At 36.0% G+C, this 23,991-nt stretch overlaps 1 protein-coding gene across 1 annotated transcript; it reads right to left on the reverse strand.

Moving 5' to 3' along the window:
- Nucleotides 1-410: 410 nt before the first annotated feature.
- LOC144439872 (15-hydroxyprostaglandin dehydrogenase [NAD(+)]-like) lies at nucleotides 411-20,505 on the reverse strand. Its single transcript, XM_078129109.1, has 7 exons — nucleotides 20,413-20,505; nucleotides 19,735-19,861; nucleotides 19,124-19,230; nucleotides 3,192-3,288; nucleotides 2,167-2,243; nucleotides 1,518-1,663; nucleotides 411-557 (listed from the first exon to the last, which is right to left on the reverse strand). The coding sequence occupies exons 1-7, from the start codon at nucleotides 20,503-20,505 to the stop codon at nucleotides 437-439; spliced, it is 768 nt and encodes a 255-aa protein (XP_077985235.1). The 3' UTR covers nucleotides 411-436.
- Nucleotides 20,506-23,991: the final 3,486 nt, after the last annotated feature.

Raw genomic sequence — 23,991 nt, forward strand, 5'->3', positions numbered from 1 at the left:
TATCAATTTAGGAAAAACAGAAATGAAAGGGTCATGATCCTGGATGGTTCAAGTCGTGTTAGTCTTTACAGAGACACATCACAAGTTCTTAATAGAAGTCTGATTACTTGTCTAGATGGGGTCGTAATATTTGTAGTTTTATCCTTATTTCATTTTAAGTTATTCATCACATGATAAGAACTGTCGAAATACCTTTTTTTTCTTGTTCTGGTATGAAAGTATCAGTAACTTCTTGACAATCCTTAAGCTTGCCAATGTTTGACTCTATAGAAAGGAATAATATAAAATACATTTCAACAGAAAAATGTGAAAGTAACGATAAACCATAATAAACGTTCTGTCAGCTAGAAATAAATACATTATCATTGAAGAGAAAAAATATACTTTTCTTCAAAGTCAAACTTCAGTCTATAACAAGGATGTTGTCTAGCTCCTTCTAAAACTTGTTATCTTGTGGTTCTATAAATTTTGCTTCATTGTCAGCAACGCAGCAGACCTTTCCATTACTGTCCGAGTCCTCAATGAGTTTTACCACTGCGTCTGTTATCTGTGTCATTCTGTGATAGAAACAATAACAAAACAAATTATGTAGCCTTCAGTCAGCCATTTTTGTTTCTAGAGAGCTATATCTAAACAAAGTAAACAAAAACATCCAACACAACCAACAAACAAAACAAAACAAAACACAATAAACAACAACAACAACAACAACAACAACAACAGTTGCGAAGCCTCTGAACAATTCAAGCAGTCAAACTTGTTTGTGTGTAGATACACGTAAACAAATTAAACAAAAAAGACAACAAACTATATGTGTAGTATCTGAATCATGGACCACTCACTTAGCTAAACATGTTTCTATGGAAGTATTGGTAAACAAAGTAAACAACAAAAACGAACTATAGTCAGCCAGTCAGATTTACTGTGTAAATTCATTTACATGTCTGTTGGTTGATTGGTTAGTTGTTTGTTTGTTTGTTTGTTTGTTTGTTTGTTTGTTAGTTGGTTGGTTAGTTGGTTGGTTGGTTGGTTGGTTGGTTGGTTGGTTGGTTAGTTGTTTGGTTGGTTGGTTTATGCAGCAGATTACATACGTCTGGTTAAAAAGATGGGCTAGTTAATTTTGGTAAAGTCGAAAGCCATTAGGCAGGCACTCAAGTTTTGGCATTACCATCGGCATCGCTGTCTCACTTGTTTCACTCAAGTTACAATCCACATCAGTCTCTAACTGAGTGACTACTAACCGTGTATGTGAGTATTCACCGCACGTGAAATAACTCTTGCACTGTGGTGGTGATCCGCAAGCAATTATGTACATATTCGTTCACCAACCTCACACTCATGATAAACCACTGAAGTGGCGGTAGACTTTTCTGTCAATCATTTCAATTTTCCATGACTTTTCTGCGAATGTTTTGTTATGAAAAGGATACAAACAAAGGCGCTTTAGTGCGCATGTCTGATATCTCTAATTTAAAAACCACTCGAATTGTGTGTGAATTAATGTATTCTATACTTACGGTGTTGCTGGCATACCATCCATAGCGGGTACGAGTATATCTTTATATCGACTCCCATTTGCAGCGTCAGTCGTAAAGTCCGTGTCGACTTTAGCGGGACACACTGCGGCCACACGGATTTCGTTTTCCTTCATACGGGGTTCATTCTGGGTTGAGAGAGAAAAAGACGCAACGGGAAATCAAGTACAAATACACTGTTGATAACTAATTACGACTGTTGTATGGCTTGATAATATTCTTAGGATATTTATATGTAACACCATAAAAATTGATCTGTGCATCATTTCATACCTCAGTAAACCACCAATTGAAATGTATTTTCTCCATCTGCTAATACTTGTGTATTGTCCATTTATTAATCAAAATCATCAAAATTAATAATATTTTCGGTCTCCTCTCTTGACACTCTTTGATCACGGGCATTAAAATGAAATACCGTGTCTAAAAGTTCCTCTTTCGAGACAAGACACATCTAATAGTATATATGCTGGCACGCTTCAATACAATGTTTTATAGTATATCTGAATGTAAAAGTTAGATCTCTGACACATGATTCAAATTCAGTCAACATGTTTTCGCACGTATCATGATTATGGGATATTTTGGGGATCATAGAATCCAAGACTGTTCCCCTGTAGTTAATACTTACTGCTACGCTTCTTGTGAAACATATGATACCATGCTTAGTGGTACTATAAACTGGCAGAAATGGGAAGGGAACTAATCCTGTGTGTTAGTTATAGAAGAGAAATAAAAGGAAAAACATTACCACAAAGGCATTTTTAAATGTTCAAAATGATGGTATATATACAATAGAAACTATTTAGCATGGAACAAAACGTCGTCTGACAAAAGAAGCTTCCTAACACAGCTATATTTCATCGTATGGCATGACAACAATGTTACCAATGTTGCTACATTTCATTGTCTGGCATGACAAAACATCTAAACAACATTGCCACATTTTTGCCACATTTCATAGTCTGCCATTACAAAATTCTTAGCTACATTTCATCGCTTGGCGTGACAACAGTGTTGCCACATGTGATCGTCTGGCGTGACAAACATCTTACTAACATTGCTACAGTTTCTATGGAAGTGATACATGTACCTTAAGACATTGCAACTACACTTACATGTTGTCGAGTTAAAGACAAAAAAAAATGTAGCAATGTTTAGTATGATTTTTGTCGCGTCAGACGATCTGAAAATTATGTAAACTGTTTGTAGCAAGACGACGGTTTCTCAGGTTTTTTTTATTTCTGCTCAAGTCTAAAAATTCATGGCAATATTACACAAAGTCTAAATAAAAATTATATCGAGGTTCCAATTACCAGACCATACATAATTACTCCCTGTCGATCGCACACGGCTGATGAAGATAGATAAAAATATTGTGAAAATGAAAATGAAAACAAGGGCACAATTTTAATGTCTCCCAAAATTAAAAAATTAAATATATCAATACAGACACTGGGCGATACTAAACTTTGTGTAGGGATGCCAGGGAAATACCAGTGGTTGTGAAAACCATCGTTAGTCTTGGAAGGAAGCGAAAATTCAATATGACAGTGAGAAAAGCTGAAATAGTGTAGTAACGTTAGTCCTTCAAGACCACAGGTTGGCTAGGGTACTGCTCCTGTAATGTGCAAATGTAAGATATAATGGCCATACCAATAACCGATGCAGTATTGATGACGACACCTCCTTTCCCTCCATTCTTGACTCCCATGTGATCCATAGCCAGATAGGTTCCTTTGATGACCCCTTTCTAGGAATAAAGTCACAAATTACCAGGGTCATCAGTGTAATAACCTCAAATGCAATTCATATCAATAAAATAAGGTCTCGAGATGATATAAACTATTATTATACTGTTAACCAACTCGATAAACAACCCAAGATTAAAGTACTTCCTTTTCGTCTTCTCATTGATGACGTCACATGAATGACTAAGTAAGTCGGTCAGTTTGTCATAGATCATTTATTTTATTCAGTTAGGGAATCATTCCATCAAAAGATGTAAAACTCATACGGGCTGACAACCAGCAAGACAGACACAGAGAGAGAGAGAGAGAGAGAGAGAGAGAGAGAGAGAGAGAGAGAGAGAGAGGAAAACAAACAAAGGGGTGTAGATACACATACACAGACATACTAGGCAGACAGACATACAGAGAGAGAGGAAAACAAACAGAGGGGTCTACATACATACATACATACATACATACATACATACATACATACATACATACATACATACATACATGTATGTTCTTGGCGTGACTACATTTGTAACTCCCTCGCCCGTTTACACACCTTCGTTTGTAGTGCCAGTTATGCATGTGGGACATACATTCGGAGGCACAAACGTTTAACATGCCATTAGACTGTACACGTCATGTACACCTCTGTCAATCATTTTCTCCAGGATCCAAGCAGGATGGCTTTTTAAGTCTAACATTACACAAATGTGTGTATCGCAAGGCTAGAGTGTACTTTGCCTACCGTCACCAGTGGTGTAGACATGCCCCGTTAATTATAAGACATGCTTGCGAAAATCCAATCTCTCAGTTGACGGGGTTAGCTTATGGATCCTTGACTGCACTTCACATGTATGTATGTCATTGAATTACAGTTACACTTACAGATAAAGTATCCATATTAAAATCATTTTGGGATTCGGATATTCTACCAATTTTCAAGGAGTTAATAGTGTGAGACTTGAAATCAAATGGAAAACATTGCCTTCTGTGAAAACTATTTCAATTGAGTATAAGAGAGGTGCTCATATCTATATTGGACTTTGGCTTGCTAACAGTCAATAGGATGGGATGTCTTCTGAACCTTTACCTCACTTTACATTACAGTCTGTTAATGTATGTCAACAGTCTTGATGTTTCAAATACAACTACAGACTCTGAAAGGTTTACGATGCCAGATATTTATTGTTTATTGGAAGGGGGGGGGGGTGTTCTTCCAATTCAAAAAAAAGCTATCAGTGTAATACAGGAAATACTTGTCTTAAAACATTAACTTCTGTGAAGAAAACTATATCAATTGCAATAAGAGCAATGAAATTTGAAAGAACACAGCTTTGAATAGTCAAATTTCTGTTAAAACTAGACAATACAAAGTAGTTATAATTACAAAAATGTCTGTTATTGGGAACAACTACAAAATTATACAAGTCACTGTCTACCATGAAGTAAATTCTTTTGCATGGTTTTTTTATATTTTAACCATGTGACTTAAATAAAATATCTATTGATATATTGTATAATATTTAGTCGGATGTTTGCCACTTTCTTATCATCTCAGTACTTCAAATGTTTTATGTAACTGTTTTGAAATTGTTGTCATCAATTGCCATCAGTCTTCTCTGAAGACAGTAGTAGGGTTTTAGAAAGCTTGGCTGTTTGTATTCGGTATAACCACAGACAACTAACTAGATTATTTCTCTGACTGGCCCCACATCTGATAGTGTAGTAAGTTGTGGCAAATAGCAAAGCAGTGTAATAGCCAATAATTTCTCTGAATGGCCCACATACCTGATAGTGTAGTATATTGTACTGATGAATAATTTCTCTGACTGGCCCCACATCTGATAGTGTAGTAAGTTGTGGTAAATAGCAAAGCAGTGTAAGAGCCAATAATTTCTCTGAATTGCCCACATACCTGATAGTGTAGTAAGTTGTGGTAAATAGCAAAGCAGTGTGAGAGCCAATAATTTCTCTGAATGGCCCACATACCTGATAGTGTAGTAAGTTGTGGTAAATAGCAAAGCAGTGTAAGAGCCAATAATTTCTCTGAATGGCCCACATACCTGAGAGTGTAGTAAGTTGTGGTAAATAGCAAAGCAGTGTAAGAGCCAATAATTTCTCTGAATGGCCCACATACCTGAGAGTGTAGTAAGTTGTGGTAAATAGCAAAGCAGTGTAAGAGCCAATAATTTCTCTGAATGGCCCACACACCTGAGAGTGTAGTAAATAGCAAAGCAGTGTAAGAGCCAATAATTTCTCTGAATGGCCCACATACCTGAGAGTGTAGTAAGTTGTGGTAAATAGCAAAGCAGTGTGAGAGCCAATAATTTCTCCGAATGGCCCACATACCTGATAGTGTAGTAAGTTGTGGTAAATAGCAAAGCACTATAATAGCCAATAATTTCTCTGAATGGCCCACATACCTGAGAGTGCAGTAAGTTGTGGTAAATAGCAAAGCAGTGTAATAGCCAATAATTTATAGTGTAGTTAGTTGAAATGATACAAAAATAAAATCAGACAGTCACAGTTTCGCCTTATTGAAAAGTTACTTTCCCAACAGTACTGGTGGGAACAATGTCTGGCCCTATAGCATGTTGCAAGGAAAAGCTTTATTACTTAGCAAACATTCTTAGAGTTGTTTGATTTTAAACAGGCCTTCCATAATTTCAATGATAAATACTTTAGACTTTGCCTATATTTTATCTGAAACAGTTAAGCAGTGATCATCATATCACTGATTCAGAAGTAACGCCCTTGATGAAACTGTCAGAGATCAACTTACGGTCTATAACAGACAATGTAACCTCCTCCAGTGATGAGAAATTTCTTGATGTTGATATTTATATAAAGGTAAGTCCTTTTTGAATAGATGAAACATTCATTTTACAATTTGATGACGCAACCACAGAAAAGCGTTATCCTTTGATCTAGGCTTCATTGCAGATGATTCAATACTGTTCAGTATTTTGCAATGTGTATGTATGTATATTTGTCAAAACATGTTATAAATAGGGATTGCAATACATTGTACAGTAAAAATGTCTTTTTCAATATTTGTTCTACAGCCTTCACTCCAACACTACATATCTTGATTAAATGCATATTGAGATATTCTGTAGTTGAGTCTTGGTGCCTAGAGTCATGCAGAATGATGACTTTGAAACAAGACAGCAGATAACTATTATAAGTAGATGATCTCTCATTTCCCCCCTAAAGGATGTTTATGACGCCAATGGATTTGACAAAAATATCCAGTTTCAAAGAAGAAAACAGTGGCAGGCAGTCCTCACCTTTTACAAGCACTACCAAAGCAAATTGTACACTGGCACCAAACAAGAGTGAAGGTGAACATAACAGTGATGATTCCTATGGCCATGGCAATGACAATGATGACGATGATGATGATGACGATGACGATGATATGTTAATTACTGATATAATTTCATGGAGTTTTATCAATGTCAATGTTCATAAAATTAAGATTACTTTAAAATGTTTGTAACATAAGCTACACACGTAGCCTTGGTCATAAAAAATGGCAAAAAGTGCACAATTTGAAAGTACATATTTACACATTACTTATGTGATAATTTTTATTCTCTTGAAAAAATTTAGACCTGGACATTTTAAGACATCTTCACACCAAATTTCAGTAGTTTATGCGAAGATTTGTACCAAAAAGTTGTACTTTAGACCTAATTTGCATATTTACGACAAGGCAAATTCTCATGTATAACGTTAGATGTGGGCACTATAAAACATCTTCACACCAACTTTCATCACAATAGCTGAAGTATATTCGCTGATGCTATTTAAAGTTATCTTAGACCTAATTTGCATATTCATGACCCATTCAAATTCTCTTGAACAAACTTTGATCTGGGCATTCAAAGACATCTTCACACCCAATGTCAGCTCAACAGGCCTAGTAGTTTGGGCGAAGATTGAAATACAACAAGCGACCTATCGGTCAGAATAGCTCCGCTGTTTGTTTTTTTTATTTTATTTTTTATTTTGGTGACATGTAGAAGTGGTTCAGTTCTTCAGCTCTTTACTATGCAGTTTTGTTTTAGCGATGCAATAAAGTGGTTAGTGGTTTCATATGATGTCTCACTATAAAACACATTTTACACAGAAGTTGGTAATGTATTGTACTTTTATACCATAGTCACCATTTTATAACAAAAATCTACAGTTATGAAAAATTGCACAAAATCTCAGAAAAAAATGACTGGGAAATGCACACAAGAAAAAGAAAAAAAAGAGGATTTTGAGGTTGGCTATAAATAATTCCAGTGTCTTACAGCTTTAACCCTGGAAAATTTTAATGATGAATGAAATAAACTAGGGATCTAAAATAATTTTGAGGCAATTTGAATTTCAATTTTCTAACAAATTTACCAAGTCAACAACATTCAACTTGTACTAGTTGTAGTAGATATATATATAGGGAAGAAATGTATTAATCGCCATCTTAGTTTCCGTACGGTGACAATCCCCAAGTACCCGAAAGAGAGTCATTCTCAGCCATTGACAGGGTTCGACACTGGAGTAAAAAAGTCACTATCCCACAGGACTAGTAAAATTGATAACGTAGTAATCCTGCATAAAATCTGGTGGTCCTATCTTTAAGTGCTTTCGCTTGTTCACTTAGGCTCTTCATCTCTCTTAGTTTTTGCTCAACTTCTAATTCACTTTTCCAAACCCCATATTTATTTCAAACCGTGTGTTGTAATTGAACTGTCTATTTCTTTGTAGTTGTTTGTGCATCATCAACTCATTACTGTAATTTTATTCTCTTTTTTATGTTTTGGAGCTTCTTCTCTTTTTTGTTGCTTTCTGTGAGTAGTTTGTCTTAATTGGGGGGGGGGGGGTAATAAGATGTTATGTGGTCTTATTTCTAGCTCATAACATTTCTGGTACACATTGATCTAACTATTGCATTTTTAAAAGACAAAAAATTACCTTCCCATGGAGCAAGTCTTTATAGTGTTGTCCTTAGTGCATATTAGAATGTATTTACAACATAAAAATAAATAAATTTGAAGGTTACCAGCAGTTACAGCAAAATTTTGTTACTAATTACATGTACAAGTCACTTCGTCTATTTTCGTGTCTACGTACTTCCGGGTTGACATAAACATTAAACGTGATACAGTCGGCCCTATAATTACTAAGAAATGACAAAACCGTTCGCAAAATAAAGTTCAGGATTTTAATTTTTCAAACTGAATATCAATATCCACTACACATTCAATAACTGGTTTCGCGTATTTAGAAATGTGCCCCAAAACATGAACACGGAACACGGAATCGTACCGTGTCAGTGTTACTAACTAAGTTAGCAGTTTCATTGTAGGCTGTAAGTTGTACCGGTAAAAAAACGATCATCACATCATGTAGGAAGTACAAAAACATAGAACACGTTGTTTTCTTGCTGAATAAACTCACTGAAATAACAACACGGTCAAATCGCGTCTTCGATTTTGACAGCCACCATTGTTATGATTGAGCTTCACTTACTTCCGTTGAACGTGGCCAGTAGTACAGTGTAGAGGCCAGCCTTACCCTTATTATACACAAATCATCGTACAACTAATTTTATTGGCTATAATATTAGCTACATTTGAAAGGTCTCACTTGATTGGCTCATCCTTCGCTATTCCCGTTTTCAAGAGACACCCCGCCAGAATAAAGTGCCACGTAGTACAGCAATGGCGCGAGATCGCCTGTTGGGCGACTTTCCCACCGGGTGTGCTTTTCGAAAACTACACAACACATGCTTTTATGACACGGAATCATAGAAAATCTACCCCGTTTCCAAACTAATCGTAATTTTATCGCGAATAGACAACCGGAGTTGGTCAAAATAGCAAATTAAAAATCAAATGAATTTTACTATGACCGTGAATTCATCATATAGCCGGTGGTTTGAATTCTGAGCTCCCTACTAATATACCTATCACAGAAAGTTACTCGACTCGCGGGATAGCGTGTACGTGTATGTCGAACCCTTGCTATACGTTACAGCATAGACCCTCCTGGTTACAGTGGTAACACTCGTTCATGTTCGATTACCTTTCATAAAGAAAACACAACGAAATGGTTTAAGTGATCTTTTTTTAAATTTCTTTTCATCACAAAAACAAAATCTGTGTGATCAAAAGTGTTGTAAACTAAACCAGAAAGAATTATCGGACTGGCTAAACTTCCCGCTGAACTGGAGTAAGGTCCAAGCCTCGATAGTACGTGAGCAAATCGTCTCAAACTCATGAAACTAGCGATACAACTTTCAAAATATAACTTGACATGTCTTCATTTGTTAGAGTTATACAATTCAAGACGGGTTTTCACTCGAAAGAAACAATTCTGTGAATAATGACATTCTGAACACAGCGATTTCTCGGACGATGTTAACACTGTAACGTACGGCTGGCAACGACTTGCTTCCGGGTTAGTCTCTCGTACATCCGGGTACTTGAGATTGTCGCCGTACGGAACTACCACATCGGCAATTTTGACGCTGTAATTTTGCCACCAATATTGATCGTACAAAAACAAAACTCCATAAATGAACCACCCACAAAGTACTTTCCCTTTCAAAATGTGGTAATTTTAGAAAGAGTATTATCGTTTTTATTGACGACTGACTCTGTCAAAAATCGTCCCATACACTTCAGTTCACAGGCATTCAAACTTGATCATGAGGGATATACAGGAATGAACCATTCTGTAGGAGGGGTGGATGGAGAATTGGATTTGAAGTTTACAACCCTTTTTCGAACAAATATTTGTCATTTGGGCGCACAATGCGTAGAATTAAGACTATAGCACATATTACATTGCTTGTTTGACGTCAATAGTGTCTTTTTTAAAGTTGCACTTTACCTAAAGTCTCGCGGAGTGATTTCCAATATGGCGTCGGTCATTATACTCATTAACATATTCATTTTTTTTTCAAATTTCAAAAAAAAAATCATAAAAAATAGAAGAGAAGACGTGCTGACTTCAAATTAACAAATCTAAGTAAGGTACCCTCTGTGCATCAACACACCACATATCAAAGCAATCTGATTTAAAGTTTATGAGGAGTTGATGAAAATGTCATTTTTGGAAAAAAAATCATAAAAAATTGAAAATGGCACAGATCAACTTGGCATGAACAAATCTGAATAGCCTCCCCCCAGGGAACATGCACACCAAATATCGAAGAATTCCGACTGTCACTTTCGGAGTAGATAGTGAAGATATAAAAGTTTGACGGACACCTATGATTCACTCTACTCTCTATACCTCAATACCCACCTATACCTAAAGCTACGCTTTCAGCTTTCGCTGACAGCGGAGCTAAAAAGTTGACGGAGGGATGACGGATGGACGGAGTGGTCAAAGGTCAGACATCAACCTATACCTGAAGCTCCACTGACTGTCTTTGACAGCGGAGCTTAAAAGTAGATGGACAATGTTCAAAAAATAAGACAGTCCATCTACCTCTATAGCTCTGCTAGCTCTCTCTTAGCAAAGAGACTAGAATCACCTAGGTTTTCTTCTTTTTCTTTGTGGGAATCCTTTCATCTTGCTTCCTCTTACTTGGAAGTTTCAAGATTGGTTTTGATTTTCTTGTTTGTGTTTCTGGTGCATCTTTTACAGTAGGTTGGTGAATAAAATTACAAAGTTTCACCAGAATTAAAGTTGGTATGTACAAATAAAGGAAAAGATAGCCAGGTTTGCAGTCAAGCTGAAAGGACGTGTCAACCACATGTGAATGAGATAGTTCAACACGTGAATGACATGGCTCAACGTCTGAAGGAGATGGCGCAACTTTCGTCGGAGGTGGCTCAACATCTGAAGGAGATGGCGCATCTTGTTTTGTTACCAGGCAACCCTCCTTTATTTTCTTAAGGGTATTCTTTGCAACGTGTGTACGAGTGATAACAAGCTTTTCTAAACCCATAAGAGAAATATGGTAGACAATCTTATAATCATCTGTTTCAAATACAGACTTTTCTGCAACACTGAGAGCCTGGCCAATAACCTGTGAGATTTTCTTATGTTCCGTGTGTGTTTTCTTGTAAGGACGACTTGATGCAGTTGATTCTTTCTCAGGCATACCACTTTTGTTCTACATAACATAAACAAGGAAAGGAGAATCATCAGTCTGGTTGTTTTTGTATGTTCCCGCCAAATTTCATGCCAATCTACCCAGTAATTTTGGAGTTAAAGTTTTTTAACCAAAAATCACATTTTTTGACCAAAAACCCACATATCTGAAGCAATCATTTTCTTTTGAACAATTTCCCAACTAGACACCAGAAGTAACATGACCACCAAATATCAAAGCAATCAGTACAGCAGTTTTTGACTTTAAGTTGTTTACACACATACACACACACACACACACACATCCTCACAGACAGACACTTAATGAAGCCTATTGCACTACTGAACCTTCAGTTCAGTTGTGCTAAAAAATTGTTTAGTAATACGACTATCAACTGAAATTAATTAGGTACTTGTATTATTAATACATACCGCACTTAAAATGACTGGATGTGGAATTGCGATTAGAGTAAATTTTTCCTAGTGAACAACATACATTCTAGTGACAGTAACTGTTTGCAAAAGTTATGCAAAAATGACGATATAAATGAATCTACATGTATTGTTTACTTATGCTGAATGCAAAATTAAAAAAAGAAATTTTGCCCTTCACTTGTTATGTATACATGTATGTATACATTTTACTATTAAATTGTAGAGGGCCCATGTTTACATTCCATGGGTTTGTCTAAAACATACAAATAAATACACCACAAGGACAATGAAATGGTACCACAACTAGATAGCTACTAGACAAGTGATGCATATGTATATATTATAGTCAATGGTACCAATAATATAACAGAACTAGCTATTAGACAGTTGACGTACATACATGTATTAGTCAATGGTACCAATAACATATAACACAGCTAGCTATTAGACAGTTGATGTACATACATGTATTAGTCAATGGTACCAATAACATATAACACAGCTAGCTATTAGACAGTTGATGTACATACATGTATTAGTCAATGGTACCAATAACATATAACACAGCTAGCTATTAGACAGTTGATGTACATACATGTATTAGTCAATGGTACCAATAACATATAACACAGCTAGCTATTAGACAGTTGATGTACATACATGTATTAGTCAATGGTACCAATAACATATAACACAGCTAGCTATTAGACAGTTGATGTACATGTATATACAATGTACATGTATATAGTCAATGGTACCAATAACATATAACACAGCTAGCTATTAGACAGTTGATGTACATACATGTATTAGTCAATGGTACCAATAACATATCACACAGCTAGCTATTAGACAGTTGATGTACATACATGTATTAGTCAATGGTACCAATAACATATCACACAGCTAGCTATTAGACAGTTGATCATGTATTAGTCAATGGTACCAATAACATATAACACAACTAGCTATTACTATTAGACAGTTGATGTACATACATGCATTAGTCAATGGTACCAATAACATATCACACAGCTAGCTATTAGACAGTTGATGTATATACATGCATTAGTCAATGGTACCAATAACATATCACACAGCTAGCTATTAGACAGTTGATGTATATACATGTATATAGTCAATGGTACCAATAACATATAACACAACTAGCTATTAGACAGTTGATGTACATACATGTATTAGTCAATGGTACCAATAACATATAACACAACTAGCTATTACTATTAGACAGTTGATGTACATACATGCATTAGTCAATGGTACCAATAACATATCACACAGCTAGCTATTAGACAGTTGATGTATATACATGCATTAGTCAATGGTACCAATAACATATCACACAGCTAGCTATTAGACAGTTGATGTATATACATGTATATAGTCAATGGTACCAATAACATATAACACAACTAGCTATTAGACAGTTGATGTACATACATGTATTAGTCAATGGTACCAATAACATATAACACAACTAGCTATTAGACAGTTGATGTACATACATGTATTAGTCAATGGTACCAATAACATATAACACAGCTAGCTATTAGACAGTTGATGTACATACATGTATTAGTCAATGGTACCAATAACATATAACACAGCTAGCTATTAGACAGTTGATGTACATCTATGCATTAGTCAATAGTACCAATAACATATAACACAACTAGCTATTAGACAGTTGATGTACATACATGTATTAGTCAATGGTACCAATAACATATAACACAACTAGCTATTAGACAGTTGATGTACATACATGTATTAGTCAATGGTACCAATAACATATAACACAGCTAGCTATTAGACAGTTGATGTACATACATGTATTAGTCAATGGTACCAATTACATATAACACAACTAGCTATTAGACAGTTGATGTACATACATGTATTAGTCAATGGTACCAATAACATATAACACAGCTAGCTATTAGACAGTTGGTGTACATACATGTATTAGTCTATGGTACTAATAACATACAACACAACTAGCTATTAGACAATTGATGTACATACATGTATTAGTCAATGGTACCAATAACATATAACACAGCTAGCTATTAGACAGTTGATGTACATACATGTAGAGTCAATGGTACCATTAACATATAACACAGCTAGCTATTAGACAGTTGATGTACATACATGTATTAGTCAATGGTACCAATAACATATAACAAAACTAGCTATTAGACAGTTGATGTACATCTATGCATTAGTCAATAGTACCAATAACATATCACACAACTAGCTATTAGACAGTTGATGTACATACATGTATTAGTCAATGGTACCAATAACATATAACACAGCTAGCTATTAGACAGTTGATGTACATACATGTATTAGTCAATGGTACCAATAACATATAACACAGCTAGCTATTAGACAGTTGATATACATACATGTATTAGTCAATGGTACCAATAACATATAACACAGCTAGCTATTAGACAGTTGATGTACATACATGTATTAGTCAATGGTACCAATAACATATAACACAGCTAGCTATTAGACAGTTGATGTACATACATGTATTAGTCAATGGTACCAATAACATATAACACAGCTAGCTATTAGACAGTTGATGTACATACATGTATTAGTCAATGGTACCAATAACATATAACACAGCTAGCTATTAGACAGTTGATGTACATACATGTAGAGTCAATGGTACCATTAACATATAACACAGCTAGCTATTAGACAGTTGATGTACATACATGTATTAGTCAATGGTACCAATAACATATAACACAGCTAGCTATTAGACAGTTGATGTACATACATGTATTAGTCAATGGTACCAATAACATATAACACAGCTATCTATTAGACAGTTGATGTACATACATGTATTAGTCAATGGTACCAATAACATATAACACAGCTATCTATTAGACAGTTGATGTACATACATGTATTAGTCAATGGTACCAATAACATATAACACAGCTAGCTATTAGACAGTTGATGTACATTATATTAGTCAATGGTACCAATAACATATAAGACAACTATCTATTAGACAGTTGATGTACATACATGTATTTATTAGTCAATGGTACCAATAACATATAACACAGCTAGCTATTAGACAGTTGATGTACATGTATACATCTGAACTCAAGTTTACCTACGTAAGTTTGTAGTTTTCTTGACAGTTTTCACCCATAAGGACAAGTACCATCATGTCATGTATGATGTCATCAAGAACTTCCTCTCTGCTGTCACGTTTTTTACAACATTCGAAGATGTCCAACAGGAGCATGTTTATCCTTTTGATAACATCTTCTCTTAATGTTGTTTGTCCCTTGACTTTTACCTCATTGTATATGTAGTTCTGTGTTATAGGAACAAACACAAAACAGGTGGATTAATATATCTTGTAAATATACATTCTTGTATAGTGTATCAATTGAAATAAAATCAAATTGAAACTAAAGATAAACCCTTTCAAAACCAATAGTGTTTTTAAGGATATGATAGCATACATTTCAATGCACTATAATCTTCCATGGATGCTGTCTTGAAGTTGAAGGCACCCTCACATTCTAGCAGGTTAAGCGCATATTGTAGGACTTGATTATTTCCTACAATATATAATGGGTTAATTCGTTAAAGTTGGGGATATTGCTGAGAAATTTTCAAATCAAGGAAGTTTTGAGGAAAATATCGATCCCCAAATGATACTACATGTATTTACGAACTTGTAAATTCAGAACAAAACAGTGTATGCACATACATTATCCTGTCGGCCTGTCTGAAGTGAAATAATGAATGTAAACACTGGAAATGGTACGGAAGTTTGAGCTAGTGGTGTGACAGCTGTCAAAATCAGACCCAGGGGTCGAAATAATGAAAAAATTTTGCTTGTCCACTGGGCAAGTAGAAAACAAACAGTACTTGCCCAAATCAAAAAGTGCTTGCCGATTCCAAATAGTGGGGTTTTTTTTTTTGTGGCTTACAAATGCACTGTTGTGATTAAGTGGTCTTTCTTTTGTTTATTGTCAAAAAATGTCACTTTGAAAGTTTCAGTGGGTACTAAAAAGTTCTCTCCACACTAAACAGGAGTCCTAGATGATATTAATTTGCATGGCCTAATTAATATTCATACTATACATGTAGTATAGCATACATTTTTTTTTCACCTGTAAAAAGTAGTTGTTAAAATAATCACAAGTTTTTCAGCACATTCATGAGCTATCGATATAAAAAATACCGCCAATGGCGTTGTAGCACAACTGTACACTTTTTAAAAATGTTTATCCATATGCTAGTCCAAGTCCATGCTAACAATAGGTGTTCATTTTCTGAATCCAGTTGCCTATCCAACCATGTTGCTATCTTTGCAATATACGCGATTCGGTTGTTGCTATGGGCGTGGTCATGTTGCTAGGCAAATTGACATACATTTTTGAATGTTTATTCAATTGTCTATTAATCCCTGTTATCTTTGTGAAATACGAAACCATTTGGCTGTTACTATGGGCATGGTCATGGTTGCAAGGGATATTTGCATACATTTTTTAAATGTTTGCTCACTTGCCTACCAGATGTTATTTAACCAAAATATACTACCATTTTGCTGTTGCTAAGGGCATGGTCATGGTTGCTAGGGCCAATTTTGTCAACATGTTTTGAAGAAAACCTGCAGAATAACACTTTGAGAAACATCTCATCAAGTTTCAGACTCATTGACCAAGTACTTTTTGAAATAAGTTTTTGACCAAAAATGAACATTTTTACACCTAAATTGCATATCACTCATGGAATCATTGTATGCTTAATATCTCTATGTCCATACATCCCTAGATGCATTCCCATTAAATTTTAGCCCAATCTGCTCAGTAGTTTTGGAATTATAGGTTTTTAACCAAAAAGACCCATATTTGCATATCACTGATGGAATCATCATGTCATGAACAAATCTTACTTTACACCCCCTTTAGAATGTTCCCACCAAATTTCACACTAATGATCTGCCCAGTAGTTTCTGAGTTTAACTTTTTTTACCAAAAATCACATTTTTTTTACTCAAATCACACACCTGTGATCCGAGCATTTTGATTTGAACAATTTCCCCTACTAGACACCCAAGGTACACCAAATATCATGGCAATCGGTTCAACAGTTTTTGACTTTAAGTTGTTTACACACACACACACACGGACAGACGGGCGATCCATAAAAGGTCACCAAAACAGATGAAAACCACAGCAAAACGCTACAATTGTTGCAGCTATATAGTGAACGCTACAATTCGTGGACACTTTCAAGTTGAAGAAACCAAAAACACCATCACTAGATATCCGCCGATACTTTTTCACTTATAGAGTCTAAACCTTGGAACAATTTGTCTGAAGATATGGTGAATGCGCCGACCATTGACTGTTTCAAATCAAGACTTGATAATTACTGGAAATCAGCACCATTTCTGTATGACTATACCATTGACCCTTACTTCAGAAACTACCGCCGTGGAAACTGGATTAACACTTGCATCTCACCAATTGGAACTTTGTACAGGTCGCTGACCTTTATCAACAGTACAAAATGATGATGATGATGATGATGATGGTGGTGGTGGTGGTGGTGGTGGTGGTGGTGGTGGTGGTGGTGGTGCTGGTGGTGGTGATGATGATGATGATGATGATGATGATGATGATGATGATGATGATGATGATGATGATGATGATGATGATGATGATGATGATGATGATGATGATGATGAATGGGTTAATGCACATACCTATCAAATGTCTCAAGGTTGACTTCTCCACAACGCCATCTTGTATAATTCTTGGTGGGTCTAATACAAAGGTTTCATTTAGCGTTGGTTTGGACATAAATAGTGAGTCCATTATACACTGTATGTTGGCAACCAGGAGATTTTCGTATGGCAAACACTGTTTTTCTCCAGTACTTATGCCCCTCTGTACACTGAAGTTCAATAGATGATAGTGAGCTTCATACCACGTACTAGTCGAAGGACCGCGAACACTCGATCCCGAATCAGTACCGCGAGCTGCTGCTGATCCGCCGAAAGGACAGGTGCACGTGGGCCACAAAGTCGGACGTAATTTGAAAAGTGTATGGCTACTGTCGATACTTGAAGTTGTACTTGAAACTCGACAAGTATTGAATGGGCAACATATGTGTTTCGCCATCTTGAACGCCGCACGGGGTCGTGGGATTGCTCTCGCAATGTGCACCGGGAAATTTGAAGACGACTGTGGGGGTGTAATCAGTCGAAAGCCATCTTTACTATGGGCAACACCATATACGAATAGCGCACATTGATTACCGAATTGTTTGAGTTTCCGTGAGAGTTTGAAGAGATAACCATTCCATAAGCTTCTTTTTATCGTTTTTAATGTACCAAGATTTTTTTTTCACCGAACGTCGTCATTTCAAGACATTTTTTTTACGATCGGCGATTTGGACGTGTTGTGATCGACTGTGTCAGCGGTAATTGAATGCTGTTTACATCATTTTATGACGCGTTTTCGACTTACAATCAGTATTCTGATGTCGTATTGCTCTCTATTTGTACATGTTTTACAACATGAATGTGCAATAATATACTCTACTATATACTGTACAATAACATACATACATACATACATACATACATACATACATACATACATACATACATACATATATACATACATACATACAATGGCACACTATTTGACCAATGAGAGTGCAAATATTATAGAAACTACATTCCCTAACTATAAGCGAAATCAAAGCTTAGAACTTAAGTTCGAGGTAAGATCGTCGTGAACACAATAGATCATTAGATGGCTTAGTCCACCGGACTAGCCTTTTAATAGTCAGTATTCCGTTGGAACACTCTTCAAAGTAACGGAACAATTACACGAGTTACTAGTTGATTCAATTCATGTGTATGTCGACCAAGATATACCATCCTGGCATCCCACAAAGTGGTCAGTCAGACATCGAACCGGCTATGCATGCAATCAATCTATCCACAAACCTTGGTAACTTTGAAATCTTGTAAAGATGTACTGGCTGCACTTACATGGGATCGGACTTTTGGGGGATTTCCTGTAAAGATTTTTGGGGAATTGAAAACACCCGGTGGTGCCATTTACCTTATACTCTTAGTCTTGACAAGTGAATGTTGGTTGGTAGCAGGAATCAATACAAGGATTAATAACTTTGACTGGACGTTTTAATATAAAAATAAAACATGGCGCCAGGTATACCTTTATACCTCCATGGTTCAAACTACATGGTACTCACTTGATTCACGTCAATCATGCGTTCCCAATCAAATTCATTGATAATTGCGGCGTTGTTGCAGACAATGTCTAATCCGCCAAATTTTTTAACAGCAGTCGAAAAGGCAGCTGACAAAGTAGAGATGAGATACAGTGGTCAAATTATTAACATATTTATTTATACAATCATGGTAAAGATACGATTTTTGAATTTCATTCTAATCGACACTACTTTCAGCTATCAACCTCTGGGATTTTGATATATCTTGTGACACAAATAATGATAATGGGCGTGATCATTATCACAATTTCATTTATGTGTTCAACATGTTAACATAGATTAAGTGTTCAGCCCTATCGCCAACACCATGTTTCTTGCTGGTCCAAAAACACGTGAGCTATCCATTGCTGAGGAGGCAGTCGAACCAAGGATTGACATTTTACCATGACCCGTCTATAACCACGTGTAATATAAGCCCCTCCCCCTGTTTCTAATTCAAGCTATATTACATTCCAATTTGACAAATCAATCAACTGGAAAAAAAAAATCAGGACAGACGTGTACGATCGCAGTGGAAATTGCTGAGATCGTCTTCGTCTGTAAGCAAACAACAGTCTTTAGACGTGCCATACCTTCAAGGTCTGAGGCAACGGACACATCGCAGTGAATGTATATCACTTTCTGCTGGCCAAATTTCTCTTTGAAATCCTTGCAGCTTTCCTCACCAGGCTCATCAGCGACATCGAGTATAGCGACACCCTAACAGAATATATGTGTTTAGAAGAAACCTCAAGTTGTTACATCATTTCAGTCCTTTCCATTACATCATTACTCTAAGTTTATTATGAATGTCTGAAAAGTAGGAATAATCCCCATGTTATTAAAGTGGTCATATGGATAAGGATTGGTTGTTTATTTTGTTTTAAAACAATTTTATCGTGGCTTCCTAACTTGAAAAATCAATGTGAAACAACATATACCAAGTCCTTGTTTGTAACTCAAGACATTGGAAAAGTTTGTTATTGTATGTACAATAAAAATTTGAATTTTGATTATCAAACGGGGCAGGTATTATGGGTTTTGTCAAGGTAGTGTTCCTGGTCCTGTCCAAATCTACTGTAAAAGAAATTGTTATGATGGAAAAGAAGAGAAAAGAATAGTTCACGAATCGTTTATGTTTGTCATGACAATTTATGTCATGACAACAGAGCAAAATGATGATAATTTATGTTTCTCCTCCTACAATCGAAAACAAGTATGGTTTGTGCCATCGACTTGTTGACCATCAAGCAATTGCAACATCTCCTCACCTTTGCTCCTTTTTCCAATAACTTTTCGACAATCGCCTTTCCAATACCTCGAGCAGATCCAGTGACAATGGCTACTTTGTTGTCGATGTTCATGATTACAAGTTATTTCTACATGGGATGAATCAAATTTGGGTTCAGATGTTAATTAATTAAGCGTTGCTCAAATAGCATAAACACTAGTTCATTTCTTTAAAGCTTTATTTTGATTGATTTTTCGTCAAACCAGAAATATTTTTAAGGATTAAAAAAATAATTGTTTGGTTCCGGTTACCCGACCCCCACCTAGCTTTTCAATGTCAACCCTAAACTTTTTTTTACGTATTTGAGGGGAAAAAATAATAAAAATCTCAAAAATTGTGAAGTCTCACGAGAAATAGTGGATGCGGAACCTGACATTGACTTAAAAAGACAAAATAAAAATGTTCTTTCAGTCAGAGACCATTTGGAAAACAATGGAAAACCTGAACTAGACACTCACACATGAAAAAAAAATATAATAAAATAAAATAAAAAATCTATCTACCCCACCTATTCTAAAATTGAGCGTAATCGGAACCACACAATATTTTTATTATTATATATTAAAATATTTTTTTAGAGCTTGATTGAACTAAATAATGGGTGAATAAAAGTGTGGATTCAATCGACAAACTGCACATAAACGGTTTGCAACTCCGAAAAATACAAACTACTACAGCTAAAATAAGAATAATACTTTTGGCCTGAACGGCTTGCCATTTTTGTTATGTTATCGGAAACACACAAGTATTTCTTTTTCCCGCCTATTAATAAGTACACTGTTGACATGAAACCACTTGTGTATACAATGCAAAGCAGTGAAACGCGGTCAATCTGTCAGAATCAGACTGGTACACTGTATTATATTATGCACGTCGTGCAAGACATGTAAGTGTGTAAATACGTACACCATCGATCATTCTTTGGTCACGGCGATGTATTATATTTAGTCTTTCTCGTGCAATCATAAACATTGGAGAGAGACGTCTTTCTCCACGCAACGTCTAAATGGCAAATTAAAGTAGCTTGTTATCATTGAAATGACCTGGCTATGTTTCTCTAGGTGATGGTGACAGAGAAGGTCATGGTATTAGTACCATTTTCAAACCTATTTTGATTTTTCGTTCTGTGTATTAGACATTTTCCCAATAGCTTAGGTGGTCTGGTTACTTCTTTCTTTACAAATTTTATCGAGAAGGTCGCCCTCGTTCCCAAAATTTTACTCTAATGTTTTGTGTGTGTGTTTGTTTGGTTGGTTGGTTTAATTTGTTTCGGTTGGCTTGGTATTTCAATGATTTTGGCCAGCTTTAATTGTTGGCATGGTTTTCGCCTTTAATTTGGTCGTGTTTGTTCAAGTTCGTATTTGTGAACATTTCAGGCTTGGATGTAATTACTAGTAAATCATCTCGTTTCGACTCGTCAGATTCGTATTTATCAACCTAACCCTTCTCAAATTATCTTTTGTCCCGAGGCTCTTGCCCTTTTATGCCCAATATAGAAGTCTCCAATATTACATCTATTATACACAACCTTTAACACCGCCTCCGAGTCATTCATTTTCACAGGCATATACTGCATATAGATGACGTATTATAAATGTGAACCACCTGTTTAATTGTACTATTATAGTGGTTGTGGTGGTGATGGTGGTCTGAATGTTGGGGGAGAGGGGTGTGTAATACACTATCTACTTACCCGTGTCCCATGTTATGATCGAGTTGAAATGAGTTAAACAAATTAAGGTGTACCCATGTCAAAACAATTCTATACGTTACCATATTATATTTCTACTAAAATCCAAGAGTCAGACACTCTGTTATTCAACTCATACCTCGATAGTACAGACGTGAAATACTTCTTTACGATGACCTTGTTATTGTAGAAAGGAAGAGCAAATCTCTGTTGTACTTGACAATTATAAAAAAACACATGACCCTGGAAGGACGCTGACCTATTTTGATTCCTCTTCACTTGGTTACTAGGGTTACCGGGCAGAATTATTACAGTCCTTGAAATCACTACGTGTAATGTGCATAGGATAAAAATAACATAACGGGATATATAGCCACTTACCAGTCAGTGACTTATTTATATACACTGTGATGCTGGTCCAACGACGTGACCCAGATTATGATTGCGCCCCCTGTTGGAGGATATATTAACGGGGGGTGCCACACACTGATTCATATTCACTACAAATTCGTTACATCTGGTGGCAGAAAATAAAGTTCTCCAGTTTCAAAAAGTGTATTCACCCCTGTGTAGTTCAGCTTATACCCTGTTTCAATAGTTCATCATGTCTCTTTATTCTCTAATGACAGCTTCTTAGAAGTGAAATTCCAGTTGCAATCAAGGGTTGCTATCCACTTTACTAATATGTTGTATGGTTCTATGGTAAATTACACATACTCATCCTCTCCAAATCAGCCCATGGCAATACGTTTATTTCTTTGTGAACGTCTCATTAACAATATAATTAAAGTCCAACCGTAGAAATTTGAAGTTCGTCGCCGTTGATATGACATGTAAAGTCAGTTGTGTTATATACTAGTATGAGATTGTTAGAGCGCGCGCGTACACACACACACACACACACACACGTACGCACGTACACACACATGCATACATACATACATACATACATACATACATACATACATACATACATACATACATACATACATACATACATACATACATACATACATACATACATACATACATACACAAACACAGACAGACAGACAGACAGACAGACAGACAGACAGACAGACAGACAGACAGACAGACAGACAGACAGACAAAATAGTAAAGTCATGAAATGAGAACTTAATTGATATTTGCTCGGGGGATGCAGAGTAATTATGAAATGAAAATATTAACATTTATTGTTTTATCCTGGTCTCGCCAGCCAGACCGAAGACGTACAGCTGATAACATTAAAATAATACAAGACAAATGTGTACTGTTTCTGTGTTTGTCTGTGATTACAATAGTGTCTGTGTCTATGGGTGTGTGATTCAGTGTATCAGCATGTGTCTATGTGATTGTCTCAGTGTGTCTGTTTCTGTGTGTGTCTGTGATTACAATGTTTGTCTGTCTGTCTATGAGTGTGTCTGTGATTGTCTGTGTCTGTGATTGTTTATATCTATCTGTCTTTCTGTGATTGTCTCAGTGTGTCTGTGTATATGTGTGTCTGTGTGTCTGTGTGTCTGTGTCTGTGTCTGTGTTGTTCAGACAAACTAATACGTAACTGTAACTACAATGACGATCGCAATATAAAATTGTCAACACATGGTAGCAAAGTAGTCATTTCGTCCTGAATATGTATTATGTAAAAATTAGAAAATATAGCCAAAGTGGCTTTGCTGTCAAGTTTGACGTTGACGATGCTGCCCCCCCCCCCCCCAATCTGATTAAAATCTGATGTTAGATAGGCTGGTTTTCCTGGTTTTTAACGGCGTTCGCCCAGGAAAAAAACTCACGTAAAAGACGCAATAACGATGGAATAAAGGTAAATACAGGAAAACCAGCCTATCTAACATCAGATTGCCCCCCCCC

The sequence above is a fragment of the Glandiceps talaboti genome, chromosome 1 (assembly GCF_964340395.1).
Source record: "Glandiceps talaboti chromosome 1, keGlaTala1.1, whole genome shotgun sequence".
Lineage (NCBI taxonomy): Eukaryota > Metazoa > Hemichordata > Enteropneusta > Spengelidae > Glandiceps > Glandiceps talaboti.